Source organism: Desmodus rotundus, chromosome 5 (assembly GCF_022682495.2).
Source record: "Desmodus rotundus isolate HL8 chromosome 5, HLdesRot8A.1, whole genome shotgun sequence".
Classification (NCBI taxonomy): Eukaryota; Metazoa; Chordata; class Mammalia; order Chiroptera; family Phyllostomidae; genus Desmodus; species Desmodus rotundus.
The window spans coordinates 88,938,366-88,962,101 of NC_071391.1; the positions used below are offsets into that span (position 1 = coordinate 88,938,366).

A 23,736-nucleotide genomic window follows, 5' to 3' on the forward strand; every position below is an offset into this window, starting at 1 on the left:
ACAAGCTACAGAAATATGTCTAACATAACTCCTGTTCTGGGTGCTCTCTGTGAGACAGCAGGATACACTGAAATAGCCTATACTCAAATGCTGGCTCTGCCCTGAGCAAAATATTAACTTATGTCAGCCATGGAATTTTTCTCATCTTAAAACAGGAATGCTAACTTACCCACTTTACAGTGTTCTTCAGAAATGCCGTACTCCCTCTCTCTAAGTATATACTTCCCTCTGTTTGGAACACCTTCTCTATCTGCTCCTCACCCCATTACCTCCTACTCATCCCTCAAACTTCATCTTGTATGTCACCTCCTCCAGGAAGCCTTCTCTATCCTCCACCCAAATTGTGGTTGAGTGCCTGTTTCCTGTGTCCCCACATTAGCCTGTACTTCCCTTTCTAGAGCACTTAACACATTAAAATCTATGTTTACTTTCTGTCTTTAGCAAACTTGTTAATTTCTTGGTAGAAGGGACCTTGTTTTGATCACCACTTTATCCCAGCCTCAGTACAGAGTATAGCTCATAAGTGTGCCATAATATTTGTCGTGTGAGTGAATTAAGAATCCTGAACTTTTTTCAAAATGACGAGTTAAGACTTTTAAACTCTTATAGCTCAACATAAAACTAAAAGTAAAGGTAAGTTCAGAAAGAAACAGCACAGTGTACAAAAAGTCACAGGGAACTAAAAAGCCATTCCAGAAAGCAGCCACACCCCGTGGGTCATGCCTGTGTACTTCTGAGCAATTGGCCACCCTTAATCTCTCAGTTGAGCAAAAGAGGGTGCAAAAACATTCTCACACATTAAAAACCCTGGGCTCTTCCACCCAGATGATCTGACAACCTGGCAATAAGAGCTGTCTGCTTAGGGGTGTTGGCCCGATGGACCATATGCCCCTGCTGTTCACTCTCCATGTAAGCAAGACCAGGCATCCCTGGCCTTCATGACCAACATTAAAAAGTGCGGTCTTTCTAATCCCAAAGCGGACCCTCAGACCAGACACAGGATGGGACACCTCTACCCCCTTACACAAACATACTCTGAAGCAGACGTCACCATCCAACAAAAGTGGAAGGGACAATGTTTGTCTCCCATTCCCTCACATCTTAGGTGCACCTGAAGTTTCAGATGAGTCAAGTGACACAGAGATATAAGTGATGCTATTACCCAGCTGAAAAAGATAGCTTTAAACAGGAGAGTTCAGGTAAGCAAGAGAAACCAAAAGCAGCTGGAAGACATCATGAGCACCCCTCCAAAAAATATTAAGTCAGGTAGAGGGCTGCCCACTTTAATGTCCCTCTACACTGAGGTACTAGGACAACACCAGGACTCACACACGTGTCCTTGCCCATGTCCCTGAGAACCTGGGACACTGCTCCAATCCCCACCCTACTCATCTGGTGAAATTAGCTCCTAACAACCTCACCCCATCTTCCGCTTTCAAAGGGGCAAGCCTGTCCCTAGCCACCTGCACCCCAACACACACACACACACACACACACACACCCCATCCTGGACTACCCAGACTGCTTTCACACGATAGCTCCGAGCTCAGGCTGGTTGGCGGAGTCGGCTGGAGCCCCGCCCCCGGCTGGGACGGTAGTGCGCCCACAGTGCAGCTGCATCCTGCGCGCCAGCCAGGGCTGTCTCAGGCAGTGCACTAGCTCCGAGACTCAGCTGCCTCGAGGCCCCACCCCACTGACGTCAGCCACTCGGGGCATGGGTGGGGCGGGTGGCCGGAGTTTTCAGTCTCTGCCCTGTGGAGCCGCTGCCAGAAGCACGCAGCCCGGCGTTGGCGTCGGCCCGGGCCCCAGAGGATGCAGGGCGCCCAGGATGCTGCCGTGCCAGCTAGTGTCGCTGGCTGCGCTACTCAGTCTGCTCCTCTGCTCCGGAGCGCAAGGTAAGGATCAGGTTCGGCCCGGCCCAGCCCTCCCCAATCCGCGCTGGCCTCGCTGGGTGATGTGGTGACCAGACCCGACTCCCACTGTCGTCACCTTTACAAGAAATTTCTGTGCCCCACGGAGACCCCCGTCTGGCTGCCACTCTGGAGAGAGGGGCATCCGTTACCTTCCTCCTCTCGCAATCTCTCTCATTCTGGCAAACCTGGGTCTCAGGCTCACCCGTTGTGGAAGCGGTACAAGCTGAGATTTCTTGGAGGGTGTATGTGAGGGGCGACGGGAGTGGGGTGGGTAGAGAAGTTAAATGACTCTCTTTCCTAATTTATCGTCCACTGCCTCTGAGGAGTTATAAGTTTATCGCTGGCCTTTTGGTTGTTCTCCTTCAAAATGATCGGACCTCTATCCCTCTGGGGAATTACTTTGATCCCCCACCTGACCCTACCTTCCCTTAGACCTCCAATTAACCTGTTTCTGCCCTGTGCATCTCTCTCCCACCCCAGCTGTTTTCCTCCACTACACCTGTCACCCGCATATGATCATCCCCGCTCCTTGTTTATCCCCTAAGGCACTCCCACTGCCCTTTGCCTCCCTCCTGCCTAGTTCTGCCCCTTACCTCAGTCTCCTAACTCAGCCAGCTGTGCCAGTAAGTTTCTGTAACTGAGAAGAGCAAACCCTGGAGAGAGAATGAAAGGGCGGGGAGGTGGAGGGACCAAGAGTAGAAGCAGGGAGAGTAGGGACTGTAATTGCTACTACATGCCAAAATACAAAATAAAACCTGAAGTCACCCATTCACATGATCGAGAGTTGAGTTGGGGATGTGCAGCCCAAAGACCCACTGCATTTTTCACTTTCTATCTAATGTTTAGAAATTGAGGCACAGACTTGAAGATCAAAGACAATATAAGAAATAGAGCAAGAGACAGTCATACTTTCTAAGTGAATGTGACAGTCAGAAAAAAAAGCATTATTAGAGAGATAATGAGAGGTTAGGGAACCAGGGAAGCCTGATAGAGTTGCTAACAGACAAGAGACATTGAGGGATCAAGGAGAAAAGAGGAACTGGGTGTGGATATTGGCCTTGACTTACATCATTGCTCTTGATAGGAAAGACTATTAACATAGGTATATTTGTTGTACTCTTACAAATGAGAAAAATGTTCAGTGAGGTTTAATAGTTTGCCCAAGTCACACTGGCAAGTGCTAGTTTGAGATTTCCAGGGTGAATGGTATGTGTTGGGAGGGAAGGGGAGAAAGATGGAGCACTAGTATCTCACCATGGAGCCAAGGGTGTTCACTCTTTGTGGAAAGAGCTGCTTCATTCTGTCTGTTCTCACCCAACTCAAGGCTGGGCACCTTGCCATGGGTAAAGCCCTTTTAGAAGCTGGGGAATGGGGCAAGCCCTCAGCTTGGTGTTGCACAGCAGACCTATGAAGAGAAACAGGCAGCTGCCAACAAGCAAGGGTATCTGTGTGCCCAAAGAACTCCAGAGAGAAGGGCTTGGGCTGGAGCCAGGACAGGGACCAGGTGAGAGGATTGAGGGCAGGCCTTGGGATGGGACTGGAACAGGGACAGGGTGGCAGAGCCAGGCCACTTCTGCTTCTGATCACAAACTGCACAGGACACTGATTCAAGGACACAACATCTGTTCTGGAATCAGACACATTTGCATTCAAGGCCCCACTCTTCCCCTTACTAGCCCCATTGCCTTGAGTAAGTCACTTAGCCTCTTTGAGCCTTCATTTCTTCTCAGTAAAATTGGAGTAATAAATGCCTGCCTTGTAGGGCTGTTGTGATAATTAAATGAGACCATATGTGTAGAGTATTAGCAGACTACTCAGCTCTTAGTAAAGTACTCAATAAATGGGAGCTGTTAAAATGCTTGCCACCATCGCCATCACCATCTTTGTCCCTGGGGGTGGGCTTTGCTAGCTCTGATACTGACACTCTTCTTCCCAGGGACAGAACTGCCTAGTCCTCCATCTGTGTGGTTTGAAGCAGAGTTTTTCCATCACATCCTCCACTGGATGCCCATCCAGAATCAGTCTGAAAGTACCTACTATGAAGTTGAGCTCCTGAGGTAAGGCAAAGGGAGGAAGAAGGGAATAGGTGAGTCCATCCCCTTCTACTGCCCTGGCAAAGAAAGATACCTGCCTTGTTACTGAAGTACACCAGGAAGGACCCTGGCACATACCCATCAGTTGACAGGTACTGATCGAGTCTCATATGTGCTGGGGTGAGAAAGTCACAGTATTGCCTTTACCCTCAAGATTTTTCTATCTTATAGGAAAAACAGGAATAATACCCATAATGTAGTTAGAAAACAAAGAAACTCTAATGATTGCAAATGTGGTTGGGAGAAGGGAGAGATTAGTCTGTGTTGCAGTGAGTAGCCAGTCTTTCTGGAGGAGTTGGGTTTGAGCTACTCATAATTCAGTCTTAGAGTCTTTTAGATCACAAAGAAGTTGGTACAGGGTCCCCGAACCAAGGGAGATTCCCTTGCAATTAGATGCCCTGAACTAGAAGAAATACCCTGAGGGCTGTACCATCATGGCAACCCTCTCCCCTGACCTCTTGCTTCCCTCTTAAAGGAGATAGGTTTGAACAAAAGTGTGAACCAATGCCTACCCTGCTTTCTCCCCAGTTATGGAATGGAGCTCTGGAAGTCCATCTCCAGCTGTAGCCAGAACTTGGTGCTGTCCTGTGATCTCACCATGGTGACCCTAGACCTGTACCACAACAACGGCTACCGAGCCAAAGTCCGGGCAGTGGATGGAAGAAAGCACTCCAACTGGACGATCACCAGGACCCGCTTCTCCATGGATGAAGGTGCTTTTTTCTCTCCTGGGCCTAGAACATGGCTTTTGGGGTCCCTTCCAGCCAGAAGCTCTAGTCCAGAACTGTTCTCCATGTTCCCATAGCTCACCATGTTAGCCTGGCTTCTTGACTAGGGACCTAGTTGCTCAAACAAACCTGAGTCAGGATTTTGGAGAAGGTTCAGATGAAAATAGTCAAGTTGTTCAAGATTTAAAAGGGAACTGGAGTTGCTTATCCTACAGAAGAGAAGTGTTGGGGTGAGTAGGGGCAGCTGAGTCACAAGGGTCAGAACTGTATATTTAGAGGGTTCTGGAGAGGAAGCAAATTTCACAAAGTACTCAATACAGGGAAGCAAGCAGCAAGCAGAATTGGAGCAGATACCCCCACCACCCCCACCCCATTAGGGGTGGACCCTCAAGGGTCAGGGTTTTGAAGTGGGGAGATACTACTGAGGAAAAAGTAGGAGTCTCTCTTTGCAGAAATAGGAGAAAAGAATAAGTCCCAACCGCAGTGGGGCTCTTCCATTCTGCAGATTGGGATCCACAGAGCTCTCTCCATGTGACAAACCTGCACTGCAGAATTCAGAGTCAGAACTGATGGTCTAGGATGGTCTAGGTCAGTGGCTCCCAAATGCCTGTCTGAAGGCCAGTTCTCAGCTGGCTGTGGAAACATTACCTGGGGAGTATGTTTACAATACTAGATGTTTCCATGGCCCTGCTTCAAAAATTCAGATTCACTGTCTTGAGTGGGCTCAGGGCATCTGTATTTTTAATGTGTACCCCAGGAAGTCCTAATTGTCTGCTAGGTTGGAAAGCCTGCTTTAGGGTATGTAAAGCTTGACCCTAGAGGCCAGTCATGAGTGGGGGATCCAGGTCCTCCCCTGACCTGCAGGCCTCATGGTTTGCCTCCCCGTGCAGTGAATCTGACAGTTGGCAGTGTGAAGCTAGAAGTACACAGTGGCCTCATCCTTGGACAGATCCAACCGCCCAGGCCCAAGATGGCCCCAGAAGGTGACACTTACGAAAGCATCTTCCCACACTTTCGCGAGTATGAGATTGCAATTCGCAAGGTGCCAGGACACAATAAGGTATGGGATTCCCAAGGCCATAGGTACTGGGCTCTACCAACCCTCACCCCTCTCATGCTGTCAGAGGAAGGTTGTATGCACATAGGGGCAGGGAAGGGAGTTGAGATGACTTCAGCCCTCAAACCGGTGCTCTTGCCAGGCAGCAGGGAAGATACTACCTACTAAGTGTCAGGCACCACAGGAGACATTTTGTGACTATTGTCTTCTATGCTTTTGAAGGCAGGTATTATCCCATTGTACAAATGGGGAAATGAGGCTCCAGGGAGCTGTGTGATTGCCCAAGGACACCCCATGAGTGGGAGGTCTCTGGAATCTGCAAAATTCATCCTCTTTCCCTTCCAGTAGATTCTGGCCCCTTCTGGGAAGGTCCTTGGCATCTGTAAAACACTTCCTTTTCTCTTTTAATACAAAATAAACCATGGTGATCACAGAGACCTTGGGCTGTGTTGATTATGTAGTGTTCCTTATCTTAGAAAAAGAACACTGAAGGAGATTGATCTAGATCATCTCTAACAGCCTCTCCAGCTCTCAGCCTCCATATGTCATGAAACAAGGGTATTTTGTTTATTGCTGTTGTTTTAATTTCAGCTCACAAAGAAGGTAAAACATGAAAACTTCAGCTTCCCAACTCCTGGCGAGGTGGGAGAGTTCTGTGTCCAGGTGAAACCGTCTGTGAGCTCCCGCATGAACAAGGGGATATGGTCCAAGGAGGCATGCATTGTGGTCTCCCGGCAGTGTGAGTTGGTCAGGGCTGCAATTCAGACCACATGGGAGGCAGAAAGGACCTTGCACAATCCAAAAAGTTGCTGATGTCAGGCGCTGTGCTAGGCAGGCCCCAGACAGTTCTCCATCTCCATCCTCACAGAGACCTGTGAGAGATCTCCTATTGTCCCCATTTTAGAAATGAGGAAACTGAAACTTAGTACACATAAGGTACATCTTAGGGCAGAGCCAGGTCTCCTGATCCTGCAGCGCTTCCACTTGAGCACAGCTGTGCCTCCCAGGAACCCATAGGTCACCCTCAGTCAGCAGTGGTAGTTCCCGTTTCTTCCAATCCCCTGCTGTCCTCTCCTAGGTTTGAAGGCACAAAGGGCCTTCCCTACTTCCCTACCCCTTAGAGGAAACAAAACTTAGCTGACTCCTCGCCACAGCCGCTAAAGTCAATAAATACTATGCCAGGTTCTCAGCCTGCACTGGGAAGGGGAAGGAGGAGAGGATTTAGGATAGGAAGACCATGGTCCTGCCCCGAGGATCTTACTTAGGGACAGGGCGTGCCCAGAGGAAGCTGTAACTAGCAACTCGGGCAAGCACATGTCAAGTGCGCAATGAATTATGCCAACAGTCAATGCCCTGGGGATGCCCAGTCCAGTGTGCTCAGGGTTCAGCAACGACCAAAGTGAGTCCTTACATTTTTACAGTACACCGCATTTCATTGAGGGCACTCATAAACTCATTGTCATTTAAGCCTCTCTTCTATTTAAGCAGAGTAAGGCACCATCTGTTTGTCAGGCAGCCTTAAGAGCTTTTTCTGTATTCACTCACTGATGTAAGAAATAGCTTTGTGTAGAGGCCTGGGTTCAAATCACTGCTTTTCCACTTATGAAGTATATGGCCTTGGGCAAGTTACTTAACCTCTCTTCACCTTGGGATCCTAATCTATAAAAATAAGGATGAGAGTAGTATTTCCCTCCTAAGGTTGTTTTAAGGATCAGATAATAAAGGACTTAGTAGATGGTAAGTGCTACCTACTTTACAACCATCTTATGTAGTGACCACCATTATTTTTTCCATTTTATAGATGAGGAAACCAAGACTCAGAGAGGCTGAGTAATCTATTCACAGCCTCACAGCTAGTAAGTGGTAGGGCTGGGATTTGAACCCAGGTCTGGCTGCTAAACCCTCTGTTCTCACCTGCTGTACCATCCCAACTTATTGCTCTGTGTGCAATGGGGTGAGTGCAGAGAGCCTGCAGCAAAGCTACTGTATCTAGTGAGAAAATCCTTCAGGGCCAAGGTTGGGAGGCCAGGCAGGGATTCCCAAGAACCCAGACATGTCCAGAGTTGCGGTCTAGAGGTAGCCTGGGGTGGTGGGGATTTCCTGGGCCACTCACCAAGTGGCTTCTGAGAGTGGCTGTGGGATCCCCGAGGACTGTCCCTCCGTGTTCCATAGTGCCTGACCACAGCTGCATCTCTCTGGGCCTACAGATTTCACCGTGACCAATCTCAGCATCTTCTTCACCTTTGTCCTGCTGCTCTGTGGAGTCCTGGCCTACCACATGGCCCTCCAGCTGTATGTGAGGCGCAGGAGAACACTGCCTGCTGTTCTGGTGAGTCTCAGGGCACTGCCCTGTCCTTCCCAGCCACAGCAAGACTTCAGAAGACAGGTGCTCAATTCCAGACTGTCCCTTCCCTCAGCCTGGATGTTATCAGGAAACAGCTTTTTCAAGCACCATCAGGAGACAGGGAGGACTTGACCATAAAGCCCAGTGCTGAGAACGTTGCCTTCTAGTGGCCCAGATAACATATGTACTGAGTAGTCCTAACCCCCCCACATGTTGTTTTGTTGCTATTTAACTAATAATTGGCCATAGACCAGTCCCTGCGCATTACTACTTCATTTTATATGTGAGGAAACTGAGGCATAGAGAGATTGTTACAGACACAGGGTCATACAGCAGGGACAGTCAGGATAGAGCCCAGTCTTTCCCACCTGTAGGGGTTGGAAGAGTGCTCTGGAAGAGGAAGGACAAAGGGCTGAAAGTGCTGGCCCATGGGCTGTCTTCAGAGTGGTTCGATGCTGGAGAGGTTGGATGCTGCAGAGGAGGGGTTCATGAAGGAGGCTGGGATATCTGAGCACTCCCCAAGTGTCTCCTCTTCCTACACAGTGCTAGCCTCCAAAACTCAACTTCGAGCACTAAGCAGCATTTCCAAACCTCAGCCTCTCTCTGTCCTGGGATTCAGGTTGCCTGCCAGGTCCCCCACCACCCCCTCGTGTCTGGAAAGGGACCATCCAAAGGGATGCCATGGTCTTTGGGGAAAACAAGGACAGAGACAAAGACCTTCTGAAATTGTTTTGAATAAGAACTCCAGGAAGTGGGGAGGCAGGGAGAGAAGAGGGGTGGAACTACCTGGTGTAATTAGGGTCTTTGTCCAGGCAAAAAAGAACTATGTTCCTAGCTGCAGGGCCGTAGAGAGATATGACAAGGAGACTGAGGCCAGGCAGTTCCCACAGCCTTTAGGACTTATAAAGTGCTTCTCCATGTCTACCTGAAGTGTGTCCTTTTTCTGTGCTCCAGGCAGATTCATGGTCCACAAACGTGTGCATCGGGTGTTTGACAAGTACGTCAAGCATATTCTATGTGCAGGGCCCAGGCTGGGATGGGCTGGGATGGAGAAGAGTGCACCAGAGGGCTGGCCTTCAGTATGGATAACTAGAGAGCAGAGGGGTGCGGGAGGAGGTCCTGGTACACTGGATGGGATATTGTTAGTCAGGCGCCAGGAAAACATCTAGCAAGAATGCAAAAGTGGTGCAGCCAAAACTACCAAAATAGATGCCAAGCAACCTCTGGTTTCTTGTTCCTTCTGTACATTTGGATCACAAAACTGAGTTGTCCTTGGGAATTTCTTCCTCCTCAAGACAAATACAGCCCAATTCCTACATCAAATGACCATTGTCGTTACTAACTGGGTGAATAACTTGTAGTGAACAGAGAGCACTTTCACATTCCTTAGCTTGTTCTCATTCATTAGTTGTTGTGATCTAATCTTTCAACAATATATCAAGGTAAGTATTATTGGACAAGTAGAGATTTCAGATCAGGACAGTTGCATACAAATTCCAGGTTTGTTCTTTACTGCTGTGTGACTTTGGGCAAATCACTTAACTTCTCTGAAGTTTAATTTTCTCCTCTAGGAAGTAGAGATAATAGTACTTCCTTAGAGAATTATTGGAGAGTAACATTGAATTTACCAAATATTTATTGTGTGCTTTTTATCTACCAAGCATCATTCTAAGCATGTTATATGCATTAACTGCAACATGAGGAGGCAAGTACTGTCATTATTTCCATTTTACAGGTGAGGGACTAAAGCACAGGGAGGGAAAATTAATTTGACCAAAGTGACACAGCTGTTAAGAGGCAGTGCTGGGATCTGAACCCGTGAAGTCTGGCTTCAGAATACACATTTTTAATTAACATCTATGTAATGTTAATAGGAACTCAACCAATGAGAGTTGCATTAGTCATCACATACAAAAGGAATGAGGGCAGATGTGCAGTAGTGAGTCAGTAAATCAGTCAACAAACTTTATGAATGCCTACTACAAAGCTCAGTTTAAGCTTTGGGAACAGAATGGCAAACAAGACTAGATAGTGGCTACCTTCCAGGAGTTTGGTATCCTTTTAGGGGTAGGGAATAATTGTGTGTGTGTGTGCATGTTGGTGTATGTAGGATGGATGAAAACAAAATTGAAACATAATTTGAGAAACTAAGTTCTAGGTGGAAGTAAATAGGTCAACGTGGCGAGAGTGTCTGGATGATCCGGAGGGCCCCTCTGAGGAGGTGACATTCGAGCTGAGACCTGAAAGACACAACCATAGAAAGTGCTGCGAGAAGAGTATTCCAACCAGAAAGAGTAGCATGTGCAAAGGCCCTGAGATAGCACTGCACTGATGTGTTTCTGGGCAGAAAGAACACCACCATGACTGGGGCAGAAGAGCTCACATTAAGTGATTTCCCTGGGGTCCTCAGCAATTAATGTTGTCCTCAGCTGCTAGTTCTATGCTTATTCCCACACTGTAGCCACCCTGTGTTTGTGCAAGTCACAACTCAGGGAAGGAAGAAATGAATTTGGTATTTTACATCATGCATTTTAAAAACAGAAATGAATAGGATGGAGAATACAATACAATAGATCACAGTACACAGGTAGCAATAACTATTTGGTGAAACTGGCTTTAGTTATTTACATACGTTATATATTTATGGGCTACTTACATACAGGTTATTATGTAACACATTTCTTATTTTGGGTCATAGTCAAAAAAGTTTGAAATCTACTTTTAGATCAAGGTGGGTCCAGTCTGCTTTCAGGTTTGAAAGCACAGCCATTGAGAAGGTTCACCACTCCCAGTCCTCCTGTCATTCCATCTGGGCTCCAAGAAGGCAGGCTTCTTCTGTATCTAGTTCTGAGCTGAACTGACAGTCTCATTTGAAGGAAAAAAATTCTGAAACACAATGAAAGGAACAAGTGGCAGTGTCCTCCAGGCTCTGTAGTCCCCTTCCTTTGGAGCACTGTCTCCTAGAGTGCCCCACATTGGACTGACCCATGGCCTCCCCCTGGCAACACTGGGGTGGGTTCCTATATGTGACCCTCTGCCTTACCCACTCTGACCTCTCCTCTCCAGGTCTTCGAGAAGCCCAGTCCCTTCAACCTTATCAGTCAGCTTCCCAACCCAGAGACCCAAGACACCATCCATCCCATCGATGAGGAGGCCTTCTCCAAGGTGTCTCTAGAGCTGAGGAACTCAGAGCTACATGGCAGCACAGACAGTGGCTTTGGCAGTGCCAAGCCATCCTTGCAGACTGAAGAGCCCCAGTTCCTCCTCCCTGCCCCTCACCTCAAGGCCGGGAGAACTCTGGGAAAGGGAGCCTCCTTGGACCTGGAGAATAGCTGCAGTGATGGCAGCAGCAACAGCACAGATAGTGGGATCTGCTTGCAGGAGCCCAACCTGAGTCTGGGCATGGTGCCCAGCTGGGAGCAACAGGTGAGGAGTAATAGCCAGGGCCAGGATGACAGCGGCATTGGCCTTGTACAAAACTCTGAAGGGCAGCCTGGGGATGTACAAGATGGCTCAGCCTCAGGCCAGGTCAGTCCCATGGGGCCTAAGGCGCCTGGGGAAGAAGACCCAGCTGTGGTGGCATTTCAGGGCTACCTAAAACAGATCAGAAGCACAGAGGAGAAGGCAGCCAAGGAAGGCTGCCTGGAAGAAGAGTCCTCCTCAACAGATGGCTTTGGCCCCCCAGTCAGGATGTGCCTGGATGCTGAGGAAGCCTGGCCTCCACCAGCCCTGGCCAAGGGCTATTTAAAACAGGATCCCCCAGAAGTGACTCTCGCTCCCTCACGGGCCCCAACCAGAGAGTGGAGCCACCCAACTGAGCAGTGGTCACTCTTGGGCTTGACCAGCTGTGGAGACCTAGGAACATCTGATTGGAGTTTTGCCCACAGTCTTGCCCCTCTGAACTGTGTGATTGCCCCAGGCAGTCTTCTGGGCAGTGTTGACTCAGACCTGGTCACCCTGCCACTGATTGCCACTCTGCATTCCAATGAGTGACTCAGGCCAAGGGGCTGCTTTTGACTTCCGCCATGTCCTTCGTGGACTAGGAGGAGGGTCCCCAGGGGCCAGAAGTGAAACATGATGCCAGTCTGGGCACCTTTCTGCAAGCCCTGTGGGGCCCAGCAGGGCTGGCTGCGGCCATCTCGCTGGCCAGCATGGAGTGTGTGGGTGGCCTGTTCTGCAGACGGGCCCTGCTGACTGCGGCAGGGCTGAGAAGGACAAGACAGAGACCTCCTCTCTCCTCAGGACTCCTATCTAACAAGGAGCATTTGCTCAGTGGAATCATGGGGCTTCTGAGGTTGTGGGGAAGCCACTAGGGAAAGCCAGCTCAGACCCAAATCTCCCCTCTTATGCTAGCCATGTATCAGGTCCTCCAGTGAGATGGAGTCTGGGAGGATGCAGTCTTCAGGGCCTCAGAGCAGGGGTCATTTCTAGGAGGAGAAGGAAGGAGCAATGACCAAGTATGATCCCTGGGAGGGTCAGCTGACCACCAACCAGCCTAGAATGGGTCCTGTGGAGAAGTTCCCTCACTAGCAGGCCCCCAAGGCAGGAAGCTTGTCATGGACGATCTTACAGTGGTTCTGTACTGGTCAGCCAGTCAGTCAGTTAGCTACCATAATGGAGCCACAGGGGAAATAAAAGGAACTGAGACCCAAAAGGGGGCTGCTGGCTCAGAACCCATCCCCCTGGGGCTGTCTCGTGTCCACGTGCAGACATTTCCATCTTTCCAGCCAACACAGAAGCAGCCCCCTGAGGGGCTTGCAGTGGCCACACCACTCATCAGCCCCATCTTGCTGCCCCATCATTTGCCAACAGTGCCAGAAAAATCATGTGTGTTTGTGTTGGTCAGAATTCATCCCTTTAGGTAGCCCCTGGGTCTGGGCACCACTGTGTCTGCCTCCTAAACTCATGTTTGCAGCTGACGTCCAGCCTCAGGCCCTCGGGACAGGGCACTGGGCTGCGATCCTGCTCTCTCAGTGCTCATCTGAATGACCTTGGACCATCCACTTCTCAGAGGATCTCAGTAACCCCATCTGTGAAATAAAGTTCTCTCCACGCTGGATGTTAGCGAAGCTTCCACCCATGTCTGACCTGGGCTGGGAAGAAATACACTGCAGAACCCATGTCTGCACAGAGCCAGCTTCCTTCACATGCTGAGGCTAACAGGTGGAGCAGAATCCATGGCATCACACTGAAAGAGCTCTAGACACTGAGCCCCAGAAGGGGTAGGTGTGGGCCCAGCTTCCCCGCAGTCAGTTTGGAATATGAATTTAAAGCTGGTTTACAGTCCATGGACAAGGAACTGGGAGGGGTGACAGGCCTGGGGTATGCCCTCCTAAGTCTTCCCATGGCCCTAAATTTCTCTGTGCCATTCTCAGAACAATTGTTCTGGCCCAGGAAATCCAGCCAGAACCCCTCCACTCTGCCAGCAAGCTCTACATGCCAGTCTGGTAACAACTCCCTCTGAGAACTTAGGCTTGAGGGGAGATTCCTTAGGGTTCCCTTGGAAGGGTTATTTATTTATTTAATTTTATTTATTGAGAGGCTGCCTAGTACAGTGAAAGAATTCTGGATATTTCAAGAGCCTAGAAGTTCCAGTTCAGACTCCACTGCTTCTAGCTGTGTGACCTTGGGAAAGTCACTTGTCCTCATCTGTTTTCTCATCTGTAAAACTAGAGCAACGCCTGACTTGTTTCATCCGTAGGGGTGTGAGGTTCCCCTGACAAAGTGGATGTGAATGTGCCTTGAACACAAAGCTCTGTAAATGAGTGATGCATTTTTAATTCCAACAGATTGTCAGGACCAAAGGAATCATGTGAAATCAGTCTAACTTCTGATGACTTAGTACCTGGTAGAGGAATAAAGTTGTTGATAATTGGGGGTAATAATAAATAAAATGTATGATGTCACCCTAAGAACTGAGAACTCAGGCTCAAATCAGACAGACTCAGGTACAAAGTCCTCATGCCAATATTTATTGTCTATGACCTTAGGCAAATTACTGATCCTTTGTAAGTTCCAGTTTCATCATCTATTAACTGGGAATAATTCCTCATGGGGATGTCACTCAGTTTAAATGAGATCACATGTAAAGAGTTTCACATTGTGCCAGGCCCATGGTAGTCTGTGCACAAATAGTTCTCATTCACTTTTAGAGCTGAAAGGGAAATGGACAAGTTTTCTTGGAAACCGGTGAAAATGAAGGATAACGAAAATACATGTAGTGAAAGCCTGTATAATAAAATGGAATGTAAAAAGTATATAATGTAATGAAAGAGATTATAAAAATGCATGTAAATGAAAGTATGCAGGGGGTTCTTTCATAAAATGGAAAGAAAAAGGTAGAAAGTATAACAGTATTTTGGTGTAAATTCTGACTACTTGGAAAGGAGACCCTGGAAGCCCCTCCCTTCCAGGAATACAGCAAACCAGACCTCCCTGGAGCCCTGCCACCTGCTCCCATGGACCTGGAGATGCATATATGGCTGTTTCTTCTAAGTGCGGAAGCGATCTGCATTCTCTCCTAAAAGCCTGCTCTTTCCACGAAAAGCCACCGGTGTGTGGGTTTGAATCTCTCCCCATGCTCAGCCCAGTGGGTGGAGCAAACCCAGGGCTGGTAGCCTAAGTCTTTGGTGCACTTTGCTCTTTGTCCCAGCCTAGATCCTTGAGGAGGTGACTGAGGACATCTTGTCTCCTGAATCACCTCCAACAATGCCTCTTCCCCTTTCACTCTAAGAAAATAACAAGTTGTGGGGAAGGGCTGATCTCTCACCTTCAGAGAACTTGACTAATATCACACCATTTGGAACCTGCTCAGACTTTTGCCCCGGAGGCCTCCTTGCCAGATTGGTAAGAGGTGTGGGTCACTTTCTCCTGGAAATGAGAGTTGGAGAAAGTTGCCCCAAGGAAAAAGCCTGTGAGATAGGTTGGATGAAGGCTGGCCAAGGTGTAAAGACTGAGAGAGTGAGGCATCAAGTTCAGGGAAAGCAGTGCAGCTGGAAGGATAGGAGTGTTTGAGGCCATGAGCTCTGGCTGCAGGGCATGCCTGCTCCCCTCTGGTAGCATGAGGGAAGTTTGTGCTGGGTCTCCCCCACTTTCCAGCTGCTCTCAGACTGCCTGGCACAGCCCTGGCAGCCAGAGAAACTGAGCAAGTTCTTCCAAACAGCAGGCAGTGAGACACTTCTAGGCTTCTCAGGAATTTGGATTGAAGTCCCCAACAGAAGGCCCCATTGACTATTAAAATGAGTAACCTCCTCCAGGGGCTTTTCCAGGCCGAGGAATGTGTGATTCTGTGCTTTTCTAAGCTAATGGAACTTCCTCTTAGTAAGGAGAGAGGGGAAATGGACCAACGTTGACCAAAGAGGAAATTCTATTGAACTGTGTTTTCCGAACTTTGTAAATCGCTATAGTCAGAGTCTGCCCTGTCTTCCCCAGAAGATCTCTATCCCTCCTGACCCATCCCCAGTGCACACACTATCACAGAATACACACAATCTCTGGGAATGGTGGGTCACATCCCGGAGCCCATGCTGCACTGCTGGTGGAAGTCCTATGAACCCCACATGTGAGCAGCAGAGAAAAGGGCACTGTGGGCTGTGCCTGCCTAGGGAAGCACCCTGGTAACTGAACAAGGCAGGTTCAAGCAGTTAGTGCTGATTTTATCAAGCCCCAACCTAGAGGACACTGAGTAGTAGGAGGCATGACTCATCTGTTTCCTGTCATGATCATGAGTCTGGGGCTTTCTTTTAACACAAATCCACAATTTAAAATTAAATGCATTTTTATTAATATCCCACAGCAACTTTCCTCACTAAAAGCTTGGTCTTTACTTCACCTGGCTCCCATAAACATTCAAAAAGGGTGGAGGGACCCAATAAACACTGGCCAAGAAGAGCGGGATAAGGTGAAATTAGTGTTTTAAAAAGGTGAACTTGGGCCCTGGTTGGTGTGGCTCAGTGGATTGCATGCCAGTCTATGAACCACAGGATTGCCTGTTCGATTCCCAACCAGGGCACATGCCTGGGTTACAGGCCAGGTCCCCAGTGGGGGGCACGTGAGAGACAACCACACGTTGATGTTTCTCTCCTTCTCTTCCCCTCTCTCTAAAAATAAACAAATATACTTTTTTAAAAGGTAAACTTGGCATGTGTCACAAGGACAAGGAGAATGCAGAGAGACCTGGTGGAAGGCATTTCTCATAGTCAGCATTTCATTTCGTCAAGAAACATATTATTAAGTACCTAGTATATGCCAGACATGGTGCACAGCTCTGGGTCCAGAGTGATGTACAAAAGAAGCACAGATTCACAGAGAGCACCATCTGGTTATGAAGATAAACATCAAGCTAATAGACTAACTAGTATATTATTACAATCAGTGATAAGTTCCATGAAAGAAACTAAAATTGCACACAAGGGGTAAAGGCAGGAGCCAGTGTTAAAGAGAAAACCACAGACCCCAAATGGCACCCTTGTGCTAAAGCCTATGATACCAAACCTAGACCTAATTGCTGTTTCAACCTTTCCCAAAGCAGTATGAAATCTTCTGGTCAACAGCAGTAATGTAATCTCTCACATGGGCCCTCCCCAACCCCCATGTAATGAAGAGGCAATGTGCATGATAAAAATCCTCACCATTTTCCTTCCCCTGGAAGGATGTTCTGGTCTAAAATACAATCCTTCCTTTTCTTTTGTTAACAGCTCCCTTGCACTCCCCTTCTTTCATAAAAACCAATGGCTAGATGGGATGCTGCCTGATTCATGAATCACTCAAATAAAGCCAATTAGATATTTATGGTTTTTCTGCCTATATTTTCATCTAGGATATTTTATTGTCTTTGTTACCTTTAAGTTTTTAATTCATTTTGAATTTATTCTTGTGTATGGTGTAAAAAGGTAGTCTAGTTTCCTTTATTTTTTTTTTGCATGTATCTATCCCATTTTCTCAACACCTTTTATTGAATAGACTATATTTACCTTATTGTATGTTCTTGCTTCCTTTGTCAAATATTATGTGACCATAAAGTGTAGGTTTGATCATGGTCTATGACCTTTTTAACATATTGCTGGATCTAGTTTGCTAATATTTTGTTGAGAACTTTAGCATCTACATTGATCAGGGATATTGGCCTATAATTTTCTTTCTTTGTTATTTTTTTTATCTGGTTTTGGAATTAGGATAATGTAGACCTCACAAAATAAGATTAGGAGTCTTCCCTTCTCTTGAACTTTTTGGAATAATTTGAGAAGGATATTTGTTAGCTTTTCTTTGAATATTTGGTAAAATCCACCTGTGAAACCGTCCAGTCCAGAACTTTTATATGTTGGGAGTTTTTTGTGGGGCTTTTTTAAAGATTTTATTTCTTTTTTAATTAAATATATTTTATTGATTATGCTATTACAGTTGTCCCATTTTCCCCCCTTTATTCCCCTCTGCCATGCACACCCCCCTCCACCTACATTCCCCCTCTTTAGTTCATGTTCATGGGTCATTCATGTAAGTTCTTCGGCTTCTACATTTCCTATACTATTCTTAAACCACCCTCCCCCTCTGTTTTCTACCTACCATTTATGCTTCTTGTGCTCTGTACCTTTTCCCCCTCTCTCCCCCTCCCACTCCCCCACTGATAACCCTCCATGTGATCTCCATTTCTGTGATTCTGTTCCTGTTCTAGTTGTTTGCTTAGTTTGTTTTTGTTTTTGTTTTAGGTGTGGTTGTTAATAACTGTGAGTTTGCTGTCATTTTACTGTTCATAGTTTTGATCTTCTTTTTCTTAGATAAGTCCCTTTAACATTTCATATAATAAGGGCTTGGTGATGATGAACTCCTTTAACTTGACCTTCTCTGGGAAGCACTTTATCCGTCCTTCCATTCTACATGAGAGCTTTGCTGGATAGAGTAATCTTGGATGTAGGTTCTTGCCTTTCATGACTTTGAATACTTCTTTCCAGCCCCTTCTGACCTACAAGGTTTCTTTTGAGAAATCAGCTGACAGTCTTATGGGAACTCCTTTGTAGGTAACTGTGTCCTTTTCTCTTGCTGCTTCTAAGATTCTCTTCTTGTCTTTAATCTTGGGTAATGTAATTGTGATGTGTCTTGTTGTGTTCCTCCTTGGATCCAACTTCTTTGGGACTCTCTGAGCTTCCTAGACTTCCTGAAAGTCTATTTCCTTTGCCAGATTGGGGAAGTTCTCCTTCATTATTTGTTCAAATAAGTTTTCAATTTCTTGCTCTTCCTCTTCTCCTTCTGGCACCCCTATAATTCGGATGTTGGAACATTTAAAGATGTCCTGGAGGTTCCTAAGCCTCTCCTCATTTTTCTGAATTCTTGTTTCTTCATTCTGTTCTGGTTGAATGTTTCTTTTTTCCTTCTGGTCCACACCATTGATCTGAGTCCCTGTTTCCTTCCCGTCACTGTTGGTTCCTTGTACATTTTCCTTTATTTCACTTAGCATAGCCTTCATTTTTTCCTCTAATTTGCAACCATATTCAACCGATTCTGTGAGCATCCTGATTACCAGTGTTTTGAACTGTGCATCTGATAGGTTGGCTATCTCTTCATCGCTTAGTTGTATTTTTTCTGGAGCTTTGATCTGTTCTTTCATTTAGGCCATTTTTTCGGTCTCAGCATGCCTGTTACGTAGTAAGGGGTGGAGCCTTAGGTGTTCACCAGGGTGGGGCAACCCACATGGCTGCCTTGCGACACTGTATTCGGGGGAGGGGTCTGAGAGAGAACAGTGCCACTTGGTCCACTCTCCGCCGGTTTTCAGTCACTTCTCCTGCTTCCCACAAGCAAATTGGACCCTTCTGGTGCTCTGTCCTGGGTATGCAGGTTTGTGTAAATTCTAGGAGCCTGTGGGTCTCTCCAACGAACTCTCCTGTGAGGCTGGGAGTTTCTCTCACTGCTGCCTCAACCCTCACAGGTGTTTTCAGTCAGAGGCTTTGAGGCTTTGTTTCCCCGGGCTGGAGCCCTGGGTTGCATAGTCTGTCTCTCTCCCCAACTGTTTCTCCCAGTTTATCTGCACGTGAATGTGGCACTTCCCGGTCCTCCAGCCACCACCTTGCCTTGAGTCCTCTCTGCCCAGCTGCCCATCTCCAACCCTCCTACCAGTCTGGATGAATGTTTCTTCTTTAACTCCTTGGTTGTCAGACTTCCATACATTTCAATTTTCTGTCAGTTCTGGTTGTTTTTTGTTTTTAAATTTGTTGTTGTCTTTCTTTTGTTTGTGCGAGGAGGCACAGTATGTCTACATACACCTCCATCTTGGCCAGAAGTCTAGATCTTTACATTTACTTGTTGAATTTTGGTTTTTGACAGCACAGAAACTGAGTGGAAGTCTGTCTTAATCAGTTTGGGCTGCCATATTGACAAACTTAAACAACACTCACTTATTTCCTACAGTTCTGGAGGCTGGGTAGTGCAAGATCAAGGTGCTAAGTGATTCAGTTCTTTTTTAAGTATATTTTATTGATTATGCTATTACAGTTTTCCCAATTTTTCACCTTTATCCCCCCTCGACACTGTGCCCCCCAATCCTCCAGCATCCCCCCCTTAGTTCATGTCTATGGGTTGTACATATAAGTTCTTTGAGTTCTGTTTCCTATACCATTTTTTACCTCTCCCCATCTATTTTATGCCTACCAATTATGCTTCTTATTCCCTGTATGTTCCCCCCCATTCTTCTCTCCCCTTCCTCACTGAAAACCCTCCATGTGATGTCCATTTCTCTGATTCTGTTCCTGCTCTAGTTGTTTGCTTAGTTTTTGTTTTCATTGTTTTTTGTTGTTGTTGTTATTTTTTAGGTTCATTTGTACCTACAAAGGAGTGCCCATAAGACCTTCAGCTGATTTCTCAAAAGAAACCTTGCAGGCCAGAAGGGGCTGGAAAGAAATATGCAAAGTCATGAAAGGCAAGGACCTACATCCAAAATTACTATATCAGGCAAAGCTCTCATGTACAATGGAAGGGCAAATAAAGTGCTTCCCAGAGAAGGTCAAGTTAAAGGAGTTCATCATCACCCAGCCCTTATTATATGAAATGTTAAAGGGACTTATCCAAGAAAAAGAAGATCAAAACTATGAACAGTAAAATGACAACAAACTCACAACAATCAATAAATGATTCAGTTCTTGGTGAGGACTCTCTTCCTGGTTTGCAGATGGCCCTCTTCTCCCTTTGTCCTCACATGGCAGAGGGAGGGATTTAAGAAAGAGGGAAGAGGGAGAGGGAGAAAGCACTTGCATGAGCACAAAATAGGGAGACAGCTGTCTCTCTCATCTTATAAAGGCACTAATCCCATCCTGGGGGCCCACCCTCATGACTTCATCTTATTCTGATCACTTCTCAAAGGCCCCACCTCCTAATACCATCAAATTAGGCTTTAGAGCAGGGAATTCAGATGTGAAAACTTTTGTGCTCACTATGACTCAGCTCATGGGTGATTCCACACCCTGGGTGTGGAGATAAGGATACTGGGAGAAAACCACCAAGCCCCCCCCCAGCAGCCAATATGCAGTGAGAACACTCATCTGATGAGCTCTGCCTGGAGGAAAAGCAGGCTGCCATCCCTTTACTCTTTGAGTAACAGGACCCATGCTTATGCTTGGCACCTTTCTTGCAGAGCCCAGCCAGGAGCTTCACTGACATGGTCTTGTTCCTTAGAAAATTGCAGCCTATCACAAGAGTTCACCTGAAGGTTTTCAATAAACCAATTTATCTGTAGAAGTGGTTAGCTCTGGAGTTGGCATGGGTACAAGTGCCTGGTGCAGACTGGTACGTGATGGGCAAATTCCTGCTACACCTGTATACCCCTGCCTGCACAGGGAAAGAGGGGTTAATGGAGGTTTTAAGGCTTCATAATGGCCCTAGAAAGAACAGAAATATCCTTCAGGATTCTGCCACCTGGTCACCCCAATCCTGGCTGTATTCCTTGCCCTCCACTTCCCCCACACTCTCATCTACCTATGCCCCCAGAGCAGTTCCTCAAAATATCACCTGCCTCAGAATCACCTGGGGGTCCTTTTCTTCCTAAGCTTCTACCCTAGACCCAGAAGTTCTGAATGTTAGTTCTCAGGGGCCTGCTTAGTAAACAAGTTACAGGTGATCAAGTTGCAGGTAATCCTCATTCACACTCAAGTTTGAGAATCACTCATTCAGAGAATAACTTGATGATTTGCTGCTTGTTCATTAAACTCCCCACTTCCCCATTTGAATGTCTACCATGTTTCTCAAAATTATAATGTCTTGCTTGCCACACACTCACTTGTTCCCCAGGGTTCCCCTCCTGAGTAATGGTGCCACCAATCAACACTAGGAGTCATCCCCCCACACCCCACATCTGATCCACTAGGTAGGTCCTATCAGCTCTACCTTCCAAATACATGGTGAATCCAACCACTTGTCACCTATCATTCCAGTCCATTCCATTATCATGCCTCACCTGGACCACTGCTTATCCCCTTACTGTCCCTCTGTTTCCACTTTGCTCCCTTAGTCTAATAGAATGTGATTTGTACAGTATACTTAGTCTAGGACAGTAGCTGGTGTGATCTTTTTAAGATATAATAGAACTCATTCATATTATTCCTCTGCTGAAAGCCCCTCATTTTTTAAAAAGATTTTTAGTTAATTTTTTAGAGAGGGGAAGAGAGGGAGAAAGAGGGAGAAAAACATGGATGTGCCAGAGAAACATTGATCGGTTGCCTCTTGCACACCCCAACTGGGGGCCTGGCCCACAACCCAGGCATGTGTCCTGACTGGGAATCAAACTGGTGATCTGTTGTTTCACAGGCTGGCATTCAACCCACTGAGCCACACCAGCCAGGGCAAAAGTCCTCCCCCCATCCCTTTGCTCTTAGTCCAAATACAATATAAAATCCAAATGAACTGGTATCTGCCAGACCCTCCCAACATGCCTCCTGCACTCTCCTCCTTGCCCACTTTGTTTCAAGCTCATTTCTGCCTCAGGTCATTGCCCTTGTTCTTCCTAGATCTTCTGAATTCCTCCCTCATTTTATTTGTATTTCTCAAATAGAGCCTTCTTGGAGAGGTCTCTGCTAATCACCCTATCCAAGTATCCTCCCCATCTCAGTTCCATCCCTCTCTAGATCTAGCTTTTTTCCTTCAGAGCACTTATCATTATCTGAAAATTATATGATCTATTTATGTGTTTACTTTCTCATAGTTTGTCTATCCCAATAAAATATAAGGTCTCTGAAGACAGGGACTTTATCTCTTTTCACTCCTGCATTCCCACAACCTAGAGCATAGAGTAGACACTCAGTTTGTATTTGTTGAACGAATGAATGAGTGAGCAAGTAAATAAACAACTAAATACAGACTTACAATATAAGGTGGTAAGTGCTGTTTTGGCTTAGATTGCTTCTCCAGAAGCAGAACCTGATTCAAGGACTTGTGGGCAGGTACTTTATTGGGAAGGTAATTACAGGGAGTGAGAGTGAGTGAGAGACCAGGAGAGAAGGAAAAACAAAAACTGGTCCTTGGTCCTGTCAGAATGTTTCTTGGAGCATATACAGGCCTCTTCTAACCCCACAGATCCTGAACCCTGTTGGGTGAGACTTCCCCTACAAGTGCTGACTCCCCTGCACTCTCAGGCTACTGGGTGCACAGGAGGAGGCAAGGCAGAGAGCAAGAGATGTGCAGTGAGCACTGGAGGTGAGACTTGTCAGCACAAAGCCAGTTACAGCCCACTGGGAACTGGCTGGAATGAGAGGTGGGGCCAGGGATGTGAGACAGGGCATGAGAAGCATCTACTGTATGTGTCATGACAGAGATGTGCACAGGAGTCCACAAGTTGCAGAGAAGGGGACTTAGGCCAGCTAAGATGTTAAATACAAATTTGGTGGAGTGAATTGAAAGGAGCAAAATATGTGATTTATTAAATTATACTAAGTGGTGTTAGGAAACTCTCCCCAAAATTGAGAGATTATAAGATTTGAGCCCACAATTCAAAAGTGAGGCAAAGGGACAACACATGTAGTAGAACAAGCACCATGCAGCACAATGCAATGGAGGGAAGAAAGCAGGACACACACAGAGTGAGCTTCTATCAGTTCACTCAGGCTGAATGGGCTTCCATGGCAAGTTTGTTGGTCTGGAGATGCCCCAAGAGCAAGCAGAAAGAGGCAACAAATCCAAGGAGTAGAAAAAATGCTGGGCTGGACTGGACCTCGGGAGACTAGTTCTAAGCTCACCCAGCTCAGTCACCATCTGTATTGTTTTGCGCTTTTTTTTTTTTTCAACATAATTCTATGTGTTAGCTCTCAGCCTCAGTCTTCTCACCTGGCAAATGGAGAGAGTAATCTTCAATCTGATTTCTCTCTTAATACTCTGGGCATATTGCTGACATTGAATCTACTACATTCAGTATCCAATTCTCTATGAGTGATCAAAGAACAGAGACTTTCCTGAATTTATCTCTGTATCCTTCATACCCAATCAATGTCGAACACACAGTATATGTTGCTCAATAAATCTTTGATGGATAAATGAATGCATAAGAGAATGGATTTCCTCACAAAGAAAAGACTGTAAAGAGGTTGAAGGAGTTTAATATCTACACATGAGATGGCAATGGCAGTCTGAA

At 46.7% G+C, this 23,736-nt stretch overlaps 2 protein-coding genes across 4 annotated transcripts in view; one reads left to right on the top strand and one right to left on the bottom strand.

The window, feature by feature from the left end:
* Positions 1-1,726: 1,726 nt before the first annotated feature.
* IL10RA (interleukin 10 receptor subunit alpha) lies at positions 1,727-17,188 on the top strand. Its single transcript, XM_024570878.4, has 7 exons — positions 1,727-1,895; positions 3,850-3,970; positions 4,535-4,719; positions 5,625-5,794; positions 6,383-6,530; positions 7,999-8,120; positions 11,202-17,188. The coding sequence occupies exons 1-7, from the start codon at positions 1,829-1,831 to the stop codon at positions 12,126-12,128; spliced, it is 1,740 nt and encodes a 579-aa protein (XP_024426646.1). The 5' UTR covers positions 1,727-1,828; the 3' UTR covers positions 12,129-17,188.
* SMIM35 (small integral membrane protein 35) overlaps positions 8,114-23,736 on the bottom strand; it is a 118,869-nt gene continuing 103,246 nt past the window's right edge. For all 3 annotated transcript variants that reach the window (XM_045204016.2, XM_045204017.2, XM_045204018.2), the window contains exon 5: positions 8,114-11,021. The gene's annotated coding sequence lies outside the window, so the exon portion shown is untranslated. The remainder of the gene's footprint in view (positions 11,022-23,736) is intronic.

Bases quoted from the DNA above. Each gene is read 5' to 3' on its own strand.
- IL10RA (XM_024570878.4), top strand. From the start codon at position 1,829: ATGCTGCCGTGCCAGCTAGTGTCGCTGGCTGCGCTACTCAGTCTGCTC. The intron at 3,971-4,534 runs GTAAGGCAAAGG...CTTTCTCCCCAG, and splicing joins TATGAAGTTGAGCTCCTGAG to TTATGGAATGGAGCTCTGGA. The intron at 4,720-5,624 runs GTGCTTTTTTCT...CTCCCCGTGCAG, and splicing joins CCGCTTCTCCATGGATGAAG to TGAATCTGACAGTTGGCAGT.